The 13,927-nt window shown below is 39.7% G+C and overlaps 1 protein-coding gene across 1 annotated transcript; it reads right to left on the reverse strand.

The window, feature by feature from the left end:
* Positions 1-733: 733 nt before the first annotated feature.
* LOC148098363 (uncharacterized) lies at positions 734-13,468 on the reverse strand. The gene is made up of 5 exons (XM_087852943.1): positions 13,399-13,468; positions 10,468-10,595; positions 6,918-7,038; positions 5,304-5,458; positions 734-989 (listed from the first exon to the last, which is right to left on the reverse strand). Exons 1-5 carry the CDS (start codon positions 13,466-13,468, stop codon positions 915-917), a joined length of 549 nt encoding a protein of 182 aa, XP_087709069.1. The 3' UTR covers positions 734-914.
* Between the last annotated feature and the right edge of the window lie 459 nt (positions 13,469-13,927).

Raw genomic sequence — 13,927 nt, forward strand, 5'->3', positions numbered from 1 at the left:
TACATACATTTACACTCTTACGTACATTTACACTCTTACGTACATTTACACACTTACGTACATTTACACTCTTACGTACATTTACACTCTTACGTACATTTACACACTTACCTACATTTACACTCTTACGTACATTTACACTCTTACGTACATTTACACTCTTACGTACATTTACACACTTACGTACATTTACACTCTTACGTACATTTACACACTTACGTACATTTACACTCTTACGTACATTTACACACTTACGTACATTTACACTCTTACGTACATTTACACACTTACGTACATTTACACTCTTACGTACATTTACACTCTTACGTACATTTACACACTTACATACATTTACACTCTTACGTACATTTACACTCTTACGTACATTTACACACTTACGTACATTTACACTCTTACGTACATTTACACTCTTACGTACATTTATACACTTACATACATTTACACTCTTACATACATTTACACTCTTACGTACATTTACACACTTGCGTACATTTACACACTTACGTACATTTACACACTTACATACATTTACACACTTACGTACATTTATACACTTACGTACATTTACACTCTTACGTACATTTACACACTTACAGGATATTCATCAAACTGCCAATAAAATCCACAGAAATGTCCACACTTTTAACACAAGTTAAAATGATGCAATGAGACTGAGTCAGTGGATACCATTAAATGTGTTGTGCATGTCTACGCCGTTTAGACTAACCATCAGAAAACATACAAACAACATCAAAAAACAACTTGGTAAAGACCCCAACAGGCGAACCTTTTCCATACCTACGCAGTAGTCCTCTGACTTGTACTAAAAGGTGTTGGCAGCATTCGTAGGTTTAATACTCGTGATATTTATGGATGAGTGCCATAAGCAGCAGTTAAAGTTTGGGAGATTTCCTGGGTCTGGTGTTTTCATACACAACACTTTCCATCTCTTCTTTCTTCTGCTTTTTCTAAGGACAGACACATTGTTGTTGTGTGTTTTTAGATGAATACAGAACACTATACACAGAGTTGCTGCCATGGGTGGCTTATTAGATATTTGCATCAACAGGCAGCTTAACAGGTGTACCTTAAAAAGCGTATAGACACACCTACCCTCTGTGGTTACTTTGATATGAATGGCTCTTATTTACTGCATGACTCCTAATTATTATACACAAATTATTGTAATTATTGTATTGTAAATCATTATTATCAGGATGTCCAAAAAACTCACTGAAAAGCCTTCAGCTAATCCAAAATGCTGCAGCAAGAGTCCTGACAGGGACTAGAAAGAGAGAGCATATTTCTCCTGTTTTGGCTTCCCTTCATTGGCTTCCTGTTAAATCCAGAATTGAATTCAAAATCCTGCTCCTCACATACAAGGTCTTAAATAATCAGGCCCCATCTTATCTTAATGACCTTGTAGTACCATATCACCCTATTAGAGCACTTCGCTCCCGCTCTGCAGGCCTACTTGTTGTTCCTAGAGTATTTAAAAGTAGAATGGGAGGGAGAGCCTTCAGTTTTCAGGCCCCTCTTCTGTGGAACCAGCTTCCAGTTTGGATTCGGGAGACAGACACTATCTCTACTTTTAAGATTAGGCTTAAAACTTTCCTTTTTGCTAAAGCATATAGTTAGGGCTGGACCAGGTGACCCTGAATCCTCCCTTAGTTATGCTGCAATAGATGTAGGCTGCCGGGGGATTCCCATGATGCATTGAGTTTTTCCTTTCCAGTCACCTTTCTCACTCACTATGTGTTAACAGACCTCTCTGCATTGAATCATATCTGTTATTAACCTCTGTCTCTCTTCCACAGCATGTCTTTATCATGTCTTCCTTCTTTCACCCCAACCAATCACAGCAGATGGCCCCGCCCCTCCCTGAGCCTGGTTCTGCCGGAGGTTTCTTCCTGTTAAAAGGGAGTTTTTCCTTCCCACTGTCGCCAAAGTGCTTGCTCATAGGGGGTCATATGATTGTTGGGCTTTTCTCTGTATCTATGAAGCGCCTTGAGGCGACATTTGTTGTGATTTGGCGCTATATAAATAAAATTGAATTGAATTGAATTGAAATTACACACTGTTAGCAGAAATCATAGACAGTATAAAACATGGATGTAGCTCCTGATTTGGAAAAATGAAGTCAGTGAAGTGGCTTAAAGCTGCATTCTATCTGAAGACCACCAGGGGGCCGTAGCTGTGGTTGCAAACAGACTTCCAGTCCTGTGGAGGAACAGCTGACCTCTGTAAACACTTTCCTGCTGAGCTTCTGGGCCCACTCGATCTGGGTCATGTCTGCTTGTAGATATTATTAATATTATGTTTGAAAGTGGAGGGTTGTCTTTGGTGTGCACCTAGAGCTACACGCTGTCAGTCTCATCAGTGTGCAGTTTCATCATGACCGTTTTTTGTGACCAAATGGAAATGACAGAAATCCTCACATCAAGGCTTCATGTGCTGTTTTTACACGAGGAAGAAGGGGGTGGGTTATCTCACACTGAGTGTGCTATACAAAAAACCTCAACCGCATAAAAACTGCTTTGGTTTAGTTGTTTTGCGAGCATCAGCTATCTCAGTCATATTTCAGTGAATTAGCATCTACAAACTGATATCAGCTGAAAATGTCTGAACTGATAAAATCAGCTACGTCTGCTAAAAACCCAGCGAGAAAGCTTTCCGTCTTCTTGGTAATGCATCTGGTTTCTTCTTCATTACCTCTACCGTTGATGAGTTAAAGCTGATGAGCTCGCTATTTTGAATATTACTGCCTGCAAACATGTGCAGAGAGACACGGTGTCGTTTGCAGATAGATTTGACCTCTGCACAGGAGCTGAGGTTCAGCTAATGGCTCTTACAGAATGATGCTCAAAGTTCACTGAAGTTAACAAGAACCAGTGTTGGTCAAGTTACTTGAAAAAAGTAATCAGTAATTAATTACTGATTACTTCCCCAAAAAAGTAATCCCGTTACTTTACTGATTACTTATTTTCAAAAGTAATTAATTACTTAGTTACTTAGTTACTTAGTTACTTTTTAAAAACATGATTTACAACCTGAATAGGTGATAAAGCGATAGATCTTTCAGCCCAATTCTACTTTTTCTACATAATCCATCATACAAAATGTAATCAAATGGAAAAGTCTCTTTTTAAAACTTGTTTTGTTAGTTTTAATCTTTTAACTTTATGCATGAAGCAAAATTTTAATTATATGCACCATTCTCTGACTGGAAGAAATTAGTTCAACATTTAAACCTATTTTCTGCACATTCCAGCACATAAAATATATATATATATATATATATATATATATATATATATATATATATATATATTTGTGTGTGTGTTTACACTCACTCTTTCTGATGCAAATAAAACACAGCAGAAAATAAATAAAGTCAAAGACTAGCGGTCCTTTTGCTCTATTTTCACCTGTAAAGCAGGAGTAGAGTAGGCGGAGGTTTATCCTGGTGCAGGTGTGCCGCAGCGGTCAGTGGAAGGATACCGCAGTTTCTCTGTGAGTTTCTCTTTACGTCGTAGCTACTCGGTGCTTGCTTGGAAGTTTAGGGGGGGGGGTTTTCGCTGTAAAAAGAAGTTTTCTTCCCACGCACGGCGGACACTAATGTTTTTGTCACTTTTTACGGAATCAAACTCAAAATAAGGTCAGTACTTCCACGCTTTAAACGCTGCACGCTCATACTCTCTCCCGCACTCGATATATGATCCATTGTTGATCTGCACACAGCTGTTGTCACTAACATCGCACTCGCTTACGTCACTGTCATGAGACATTCTCGCAAGAAAATCACGGTTTTAGTAACGCAGTAACGCAGCGTTCCTACGGGAAAGTAACGGTAATCTAATTACCGTTTTTGCAATAGTAATCCCTTACTTTACTCGTTACTTGAAAAAAGTAATCGGATTACAGTAACGCGTTACAAGTAACACGTTACTGCCCATCTCTGACAAGAACTAATATCTGTACTACACCACTGAATTTTGCATTCAAGCCCAATAGAGTGATTTGTATTCATGTATACTGAGATAAAATTAAAAATGCTCTTTCCCCAGACAACTCACAACTGCTGAGCTGAGAATGTTCAATTATAGCTTACAATGTCTGTGAAGGTTCTCAGTCATCCAGGTCATCGTAGTCGAAGGAGCTTGCAAAGAAAAGCGTCTGGACTTCTTTAAGTTACTTGAAGACGTTTCACCTCTCATCCGAGAGGCTTCTTCAGTTCTGTTCGGATCAGAACTGAAGAAGCCTCTCGGTGGCATCATTGTCACATTTTGTTACATTTTATAACTTACTTAGTTTTAAGAGTTTCAATCATTGGTGTTATCTTAAATTAGTTTTTAAATGTATAAATAGGATGGCCCCAGAGTGTCTCAATAGATACATTCAGAGACAAGACAGTAATCGTGTTACTAGGAGTAAGGTGAACGGCAACTGCAAGATATTATATCACAGATCTACATTCAGTCAGTCAGCTTTTTCCATACAGGCCTGACGTCTGTGGAACTTCCAACCGATATCAAACTGATCACAGACATTAGATCGTTTACATTGAAGGTTAAAGTTTGGTTAAAGGGAAACCAAAGTTGTAGTCATTTTATCTGATGATTTAAATTTTATTTTAAATTATTGTCTATCAATTGTAATATGTATTTATTTAGATTGTAAGCCCAACAAGGGACAATTGTTGAAAATTAGCAGTAGCTATAAACCTGTGCGGTACATCAGTCTCATGTCTTGCACTTGAACTATGTTTAACTGCACTGTCCCTTTTAAATAAATAAATTCACAATTCAAAATTCAATCAGACACATATGGACAGTAAACTGTGTCTAATTTTCATCCCTAATGCCGTCTGCAGTTTATGAAGTTTCTCGTGACTCCAGCTGTGACATGAAGCTGTCGGACATGATGTGACAATTTGGTTTTAAAATGTTGAATTAATGATATGAAACAAACTTATGAGGAAAGTAACCCCCTGAACCAGATCAGTGATGAGAATAAAAAGGCAGAAACCATCTTTCTGAAGTGAATTCCTGATCCAGTAACGTGGATAACCTCACCGTGTTTTCTACTGTCAGTCACATATAACTCTGAAGTGAATGTTCTCCATTTCTATTTTGTGTCGTATGTTTTCTACTTTCACTAACACTGAACGAGAGAAGCAGGCCCAGGAGGCGGATCTCTATGGTTACCCTACTTTGATCCTTTTACCTGCTTTGGCTACTTTTATGTGGACAAATGAGGGAAATCCATCTTTTTATTCTTACCCATAGAGCAATGGTTATGCAGGTGATTGTCAGGCTGTAGACCAATAAAGCACAAGATCCCGCCCACATCACCACCTCTGGGATTAATGGAGGATTGCATGGACAGTCCTTAACAGGTATGATGCTGTCGTTGATCGATGTCAAAGTCTTCCCATCTGAAATTCCATAAGAGTACAGTTTATATCATTATTATTAAATATTATATTTCACATTCATGTGGGAAAAGTACCTCTGAAATCCTTGATGTCCCCACCTAAACCTCACTGTTGGTGTGGTACTTTGTGACCTCCAAACATGGCATGCATGATGGCATCCAAAGAGTTTTCCAGTTTTCATCTGACACGACTACATTTCCCAGTATTGCACAGGCTTGTCTAAATGTTGTTCAGCAAACTTTAAATTCACTTTAACATGTTTGTTTTAGAGTCTGAATATGGGTTAGGGTTAGAGTGCATTACTTATTGTTTTCAAAGGAGCTTGCAAAGAAAAGCATCTGGACTTCTTTGAGTTGCTTGAAGACGTTTCACCTCTCATCCAAGAAGCTTCTTCAGTTCATGTTTTCTTTGAAACGATCATACCTGCTGATCACAGGTCAGATGCTCCTTGGCTCTCCTCATCATTCTGTTCCTTCTGTTTATGTTTATGGTGAAATTATGTTCTTTCCACTTGCAGATTATGGCTCCAACAATGCTCACTGGACCCTTCAGTGTTTTAGGAAGCAACAACAACTGCTGGGGAGCAGCAGGGAGTGGGCTAAGTAGCAGGGCTGCTTTCACATGACTGGTTTCAGCTGTCGTGACATCCCATGCCTTTCACACCTCCGTTTCTGCATGTGTTCAAAACTTTTTCAATGTCATTTCTGATTATTCCTCATAATCTCATTTGTGAGCATCTATGGTTTCATTTGTTTGTTTGTGTGGAGATGTGGTCAGAATTCAAAGTTAGCATTAAATTAGCACCTTTAGAAATATATGTACTTAAAACTGGGGACGTGTTTCATATTTACTTTACCCGCTGTGAACCTGGTCCTATCTAGGTGCGATCTACCAGCTGCAGGGACTCTGCATATGATCGAATAACCTAATTAAGCAGGGAGTCAAAGACTGAGAGTGAAAAAGTCTCTTTATCTGAGTGATGTGCAAAGAGCTTAACCAGACTCCAGGAGGCTGCAACTCACCAGCACTTGTTTTTTTAAGCTTTGTGAGACTCTGCAAGAGGTATTTTAAAGGTTTTTGGATGCATTCCTCATTCAGCCTCACATAATTCTATGTGGTTGTATGTAGATAATAAACAGAACACGTAAATTATTGAAACACCAGGTTCATAACTGCTGGATTCATTTTTACTGTTTTTTGCACTTAATGTCACTATTTGGCATGTGTGGTAGGTGGAAGGTGTACCCGAACGCAGCAAACTCGGTCATATAAGAAACTAGACATGGAACAAACAGAGCGCACAGCATCAGGTGATCACACGACACTGAGGAAAACTGACATACATGAGGTGAAAGGACAGAGAAGAGACACCTGGGTAACACACAGACTGAGACATACAAACATAGAGAAAAGGTCAAACACAGAATGGAAAGGAATGGTTTGTGTGTAGGAGTTTTACCGGTCACATTGACTTGGATTCTCTGGCAGCTCCGTTTGTATGGTGGAGGATAAATCTTCTCAGTGATGCAGGAGTACACCCCACTCTCACTCACTGTGACTTCAAACTGTGCAGTATGGTTCTGTATAAAGAAAACAAGCAATCATTCACCATCATTTCAACTGAATTCATTGAATGCAGTGAGTCCAGGTGTTTCCGGCATCTGGCTGGGATGTCACTCAGGCCGAGGAGGCATGTCCTACCACGTGGAGACCCTGAGGCCCTGAGGAACGTCCAGGAGATGATTTTTTGGCCAGCTTGGGAACACCGCAGTGTCCCACCAGCAGTGTTGGTCAAGTTACTTGAAAAAAGTAATCAGTAATTAATTACTGATTACTTCCCCAAAAAAGTAATCCTGTTTCTTTACTGATTACTTATTTTCAAAAGTAATTAGTTACTTAGTTACTTTTTAAAACATGATTTAGCCCCTAAATAGGCGATAACGTCTTGGATCTTTCAGCCCAGTTCTACTTTTTCTGCATAATCATCATACAAAATGTAATCAAATGGAAAAGTCTCTTTTTAAAACTTGTTTTATTAGTTTTAATCTTTTAACTTTATGCATCAAGCAAACATTTAATTATCTGCAACATTCTCTGACTGGAAGAAATTAGTTTAACATTTAAACCTATTTTCTGCACATTCCAGCACATAAAATAAAATATTTTTTGTGTTTACACTCAGTCTTTCAAATAGATGCAAGTAAAACACAGCAGAAAATAAATAAAGTCAAAGACTAGCGGTCCTGTTGCTCTATTTTCACCTGTAAAGCAGGAGTGGGGTAGGCGGAGGGTTACCCTTTTTATATGTGTTTAATTCAAAGGAGCAAGTTTGAAAGAAGCAGAGCTCATTAAGGTTCACACATGGATTAAACATAGATGTTGTCATGTCCAAACCATCTCAGCCTCGCCTCTCCAAACTGCTCAACCTGAACCTGCGATGTTCTCATTTCTAATCCATTCTGGACTCTCCCAGTGAAAATCTTGAAAACTCTGCCACTTCCAGTCCAGTATCCTGTCTCTTTTGTCAATGCCCCCATCTCCAAACCATACATCAAAGCTGGTCTCACTAACATCTGGTAAACCTCCCCTTTCACTCTTGCTACTATTGTTCTGTCACCCTGCCTGCTCTCTCCTCTTCACCACTCTTGTGCACTGTCCTGGATGGCTGACTTCAGGTATGTAAACTCATCTACCACATGTCTCATTTATCAGGCTTTACACAGGCTTTTTCCAAAATATTAGAGAAAATACAAGAGGAAAGAGTAATCAATAATTACTGCAGTTTGCATTAAGTATATATATATATAGATATATAGATATAGATATATAGATATTAGGGGTGCAACGATACTCGTATCGATATTGAACCGTTCGATACAGTGCTTTCGGTTCGGTACGCATATGTATCGAACAATACAACATTTTTAATTTATTTTATCAACTTTTCTTCTGACGATGCTGTCTGTGCTGAGCGCTCAGTGGATCTGCGTTCGACTTCTCCGCCTAGGCTGCACTGTCGAGTGCAGATTCACTGAGTGCAGCGCAAGCTAGCAAGACAGAAGCTAAGCTCGTTGCAACATGGCAAATTGAACCTCCCCCACCCTCATTCAGATCTGGCGTTTGGAACTATTTTGGTCTTCATGTGTCGTATGACCCTGAAGGTAAGCGCGTCATGGACTAAAGTAAAACAGTATGTTGGATGTGCCAGCAATGCTCAATTACATTGGTGGGAACTAGTGTGTTAGCTCGTTAGCGCAGTTAGCTCGTTAGCGCAGTTAGCTCATTAACGTGTTGGCCGTTCAGCCCCACGCACGGGGCAATCCGCGGTTGCTCGTTAACGGAGATTTGCCGTGTTGTGGCGTTAACGTCATTTCAGATTAACGCTGACAGCACTAGTGGGAACACAACGAATATGACTGCACATTTACTCCGACATCATCCTCGTGCAAAGACAAGTGGAAGCAGACAAAAACAACAAGCAGGCATGCTACAAACTTTACCCGAGTCATTTAGACAGCCGTTAGCACATGATTCTCCTTATGGGGACCTGATATGTTTAATATGCTGCTGAGAATATAGCCCAGAAGAAGCGTATAGTAGAGCTTTTATTTTGGAAAGAGACGTTTCTCTGTAATAAACTCTCTTTTCCAAAGATAAGTGATTTCTCCATCAGATTTATTTTTTATTACTTTGTTGTTTCAGCAACATCAAATTTAAAAACTGTACTTTTGAGTTAAAATATCTATTTATAATTTTAATAAATGACAAATTAAAAAGGCATGAACATTTTTTTTTGTATCGAAAAAATATCGAACCGTGACACCAAAGTATCGAACCGAACCATAAATTTGTGTATTGTTGCACCTCTAATGTATATATAGATAGATATAATATTGTGACACATTAATGAAATAAAATTAAATTTAATGTAAAACGTTACTTAAATGTCTTTCTGCCCATACTGTTGTGGATCTTTTGCATGAATTTTCAGATGTTTTTTTCAAACTGGTTACATCAATCAGTTGAATTTGAAGCTCATATGTGGTTTTGGGGGTCTGTGGGGGAGGTATGATGTGAAGCAACCACATAAATCGGTTTAACAGTCAGTGAAACTGTAATACAGCTTTCTAAAGAAGTCAGCCTGACATTTAGTTAAAGGAATATTATACCAACAGCCACTGATTCATCCATATGCTGACATATGATGTCAGCAAGAGCCTTTGACTCTCAACATGAAATAGTAACCAAACACAGGTGCAGCTTCTCCCTCCTCATTTTGTAATTTCCCATCATTTCTTTCAGGATTAATAAAGTATTTCTGATTTTGATTCTTTTCACTTGCACTGAACTTGCATACAGTTGTCATTGTTCTTAAAACACAATGACAATAAAGATTGTGATGCTAAGGCCATCACAGTCCCCAGATCTGAGCCCAGCTCATACACCTATGGGACAAGTCTTAGACAGAGCTCTCGATTTCTGTCATCAAAACTCCAAATGACAAAGTGTCTTTTTGAAGAACGACCAAAGATGTTCTGCACAAAGTAATACCTTACAAAAACAGATATAGATCCATGCAGCAATTTTAATTGTCAGCTTGCCATCACATGTCGATGTCATGGCCTTGATTGCTCACAGCTTTCTAAATTCAGTGCATCTGCTTTGTGATACTGCACACTGTGAACAGATAGAAACCAACTTGCATGGACTCTCAGTGCAGAGGTGAGCCTGTGGTTTCCCCGTGTGGCAGAGATCAGCAGGTCTTGCAATCTGACTTTCATTTCATCAGTTTTCTCTGAGACATAAAAGCAGAATGAATACTACGACTTCAACATAAACTGTTTACATAACTGTGGTGCATACTGGCTAGGTGTACTGCACTGTACTCCAGTGCCTATGACACAGAAATTCAACATATTTGAATGATACAAAAATCTATACTGAAAGTTTTTTAATGAATGTCCTTAGTAAGGAAACAGCTAAAGAAAGCTACAAGCTCACACACTGACCTTATCCAGTCTGACTTTACTGATGGGTTTGTCATTGAAGATTAATTGATATTTCATCTCTGAGGCTTGGATACGTGGACATGGAAACATCACTTTACTGGATTCGGTCACTGAGACGACAGGTCCACCTGATGGACAAAAACAGAGTCCAAGCAACAAAGGATGAGCTTGTGCAGAGGCTACCTGTATAATCGACAAACAGCAATGCTCAGCGTGGTGCACGCTCCCAGGACCTGGAAGACTGTAAATCTGAATACATGTAAGCAGTACATTTAACCCATGCCAACGTGAACTGTTGCACTTTTCTCTGCTTTTATGAAATGTTCTGCTCAAAGTTAGTATGAACACAAAACAAATAGTCAGTCAAAATATTTATGAAGCACTTTTAGGCACAGCTTTCACTGACACAGCTCTACTGTGCAAAGTACACCCCACTACTTCAGTATTCACCAGTAAACAGCTGTATCCTGGCAACAACAGCCAGAGAACAGCAGGTTACTAATGTAGGTATAGTGAATTATAGTAACACACACAGGGGAGGTCCTAAAGATAAGGCTGCATCGGTCCAGAGCTGTGTCCTTAAAGACTCCCAGTGTTCAGGATGAGCCACAATCAGCGGTCACTTCAAAGATTTAAAGTGTTTTTGTTCCTGGTGTAGAAATAAAACTCCTGGAATGAAAATGAACAAAACAGAGCATTCAGCCTTCTTTGATGTTATTGACACAACCTGTAGTATTATCACTGGTTCTGCTGCTTTTACTACCAAAGAGCATCTGCAGACGTGCTGGAACATGCTGCTCTGACACAATGCTGATGGCCAGCTTAGGTTTGCCGCTCCAGGCTCAAATCCATCCCTGCAGGCACACTCTGATCTGTGGTCGGACTGGGATTTCTGTCAGTTGTTGTCAAACATGAACTGAAACATGAACCAAAACATTTTCAGCTGCTTACCTGGAATGCCCCAGTTTACAATTTTTCAGTCAACAAGTAAAATATGATCCAGAAAATCAGGGTTAACACAAGAGCATAAACTCCAAACTGCTGAGATGGATCCTTCTGATGGAAGCTGGACTGTTTGGACTGCCTCCACCAGTGTGTGAATGAATAGTGGAATTGTAAAGCGCTTTTAGGGGACTAGTAAAAGCGCTATACAAATACAGGCCATTTACCAAAAAGTCGATCTCATTGAATCGTTAGTTGTGGCCGCTCGTCACTAGAGAGGTCGTGCTGCTGTACCCCTGACAGACACTTTTTCACACCACTGTATTTTCTTTTAAACTGTGAGTCCTGGACATCAGACTTGATCCTCTCATGACTGTTTTTAACCTAAATATGACGGCACATGGAGCTTCTATCCACGGTGTTAACCTCAGTGTCTTTATACTGTTGGAAGAAACCAGACAGCCCAGCATGGAAAGGGCAACCAGGAATGGAAGAAACCAGAAAATTGAAGCACCACTGACACACTGAATGAAACGTGTCAGAATGTGTAAAAAGGCTCTTTGATTGAAACCTACGAGTATAATCCTGTTGTTACCAAGTTTGTTTTCTTTATTTGTCCAAACGCAGATTGTACTGGGATCACTCAGCAGCCAGTTTCTTAGGTACGCTTCATTAGCACTGGTTGGACTTGACTTGATTCTTTGTTGGATTCAACAAGCTGCTGGAAACAGTCCTTGGAGATTTTGGTCCATATTCCCGTGATCACATCGTGCAGTTGCAGCTGCAGGTTTATCAGCTGTGCATCTGTCATACAAAGCTCCCATTTCAGCAAAGGTTCACCAGGCTGACACCTGGTGACTGTGAAGGCCATCTGAGTCATTTCTACAGTGTACATACACATCAGTGCAAGAATCACTGATTTATCCATGTTTTCAAATCTGAATTTGTTCTTTAAGTGCTGCTGACATCATCATCATTATTATTATTATTTAAGTGTTTATGATTTGTCACACTCTTGTGACCATAAAAGAAGAATCTTCTGTTTATTATTAAGAGCTTTTCAACAGTTTTCTTTGTGTTGTATGAAACAATAAAGTAAATGTTGGATGCCGTCATTCACAGTCAGGGTGTTCTTGGTTTACTCTTCTTTGTTGCTAGCATCTCTGGTTTTGTATTCTGGACGGTCTTTGTTTTAAGAAAGGATTTCTGTTCATATGTTTATCTGTTTGTGCTTCAGTCCTTCGCCCTGCTGTGCTGATTGTACTTTTCTTCGTTACCTTTTGTCTCCATGTCTGCTCTCAGTCAGGTTTCTGCTTTAAATAGCTCGAACATGTCTGACATTCTCCTCTAAACTCTCAAATTAAAAAGGCAATGTCGCCCAGAGATATTGTCTCATTTTCAGGGCTGTTCTTTCTGTGGTGCAGCACAGTGTAAAAGTGTAGTTATTCACAGTTTTACTGCTATTAAAACCGGCGTTCCTGTGATTGTGTGTGTGGCATAACATGACCAACCCAAAGCATTAATGTTGATAAACATCTGGGTCATTCATTCTGTCATTAACTGAGGTTATGTACCTCACATCTGGTTTATTTAGTATCATGTCAAAGAGCTGCACTGAAGAATAACTCACTCTTTAGTTTTTCTCATTTTTTGAGCGGGTCAGTTTGCATAGTTTTCCGAGTCAAGCCAGCTTCTCAGACTTTCCCGTGTGAGTGTTTATGTCAGTGTAGATTCTCAGAGTGTACATATTGTGTACTAAAAGTTATTTGTGAGCCATGTATTAGTATTTAATTTGTTGTCCCACAGTATGCAGTACCACGAAACTGCTACCAGCACACAAGAAAGAACATTTTGAGGACTGTCCTTAACAAACTCACTTTATACCTGCTGCAAAGTCAAAGCACAAGAATCCGACAGGCGACAGCTCTGTCATTCTGAAAGTCGCCACATTGATTAATACACTCACTCATACAAATTCACTGGTCTTACCGAAGCATTCTGTGGCTTCTCCATCACTGAAGCACACCATCACCACCATCCACAGAGCCCTCAGCCTCATGTTGCTCCCCTCTGAAGCGAAGCTGCCCGTGTTTGATGCTGTGATGAGGACGGATTTTGTTTCCTGTACGGTGTGAGGGGGTGATCACAGTCCTCACTACGTGAAAGCTCTCTGCCACGTGCTAACAAACACCACGTTCAGTAAAGAGAAGTGTGTGACTGTCAGAGAGGAACATTTCCTGTGTGAAGCTATGAAACCATAGAAAACGAATACCCACGTGTCCCCCCCCCCCCCACACACACACACAGTTTACAGGTAAGTCTGCAGCAACATGTACACCCATATAAACAAACATATCCAGTCTGAAAATGTGCATTTGCACATACAATGGATTTTTCACACACACGCGTGCGAGACAAACAAAACACACATGCAGTCAGTGGGAGAACTACAGACCACACAGATGGGTGAAAGTGGATCAAAAGTCTCTGTTTTGTTCTTTTTTGTTACTCTGTGAAT

This window comes from Neolamprologus brichardi, chromosome 16 (assembly GCF_056152115.1).
Source record: "Neolamprologus brichardi isolate AB-2024 chromosome 16, ASM5615211v1, whole genome shotgun sequence".
NCBI classification, from domain to species: domain Eukaryota; kingdom Metazoa; phylum Chordata; class Actinopteri; order Cichliformes; family Cichlidae; genus Neolamprologus; species Neolamprologus brichardi.

Coding starts and splice junctions, on each gene's coding strand:
- LOC148098363 (XM_087852943.1), bottom strand. CDS start 13,468: ATGAGGCTGAGGGCTCTGTGGATGGTGGTGATGGTGTGCTTCAGTGAT. Junction 5,459..6,917: donor AATCCAAGTCAATGTGACCG/GTAAAACTCCTA, acceptor ATGGAATTTCAG/ATGGGAAGACTTTGACATCG. Junction 990..5,303: donor GCATAACCATTGCTCTATGG/GTAAGAATAAAA, acceptor GTCTGTCCTTAG/AAAAAGCAGAAGAAAGAAGA.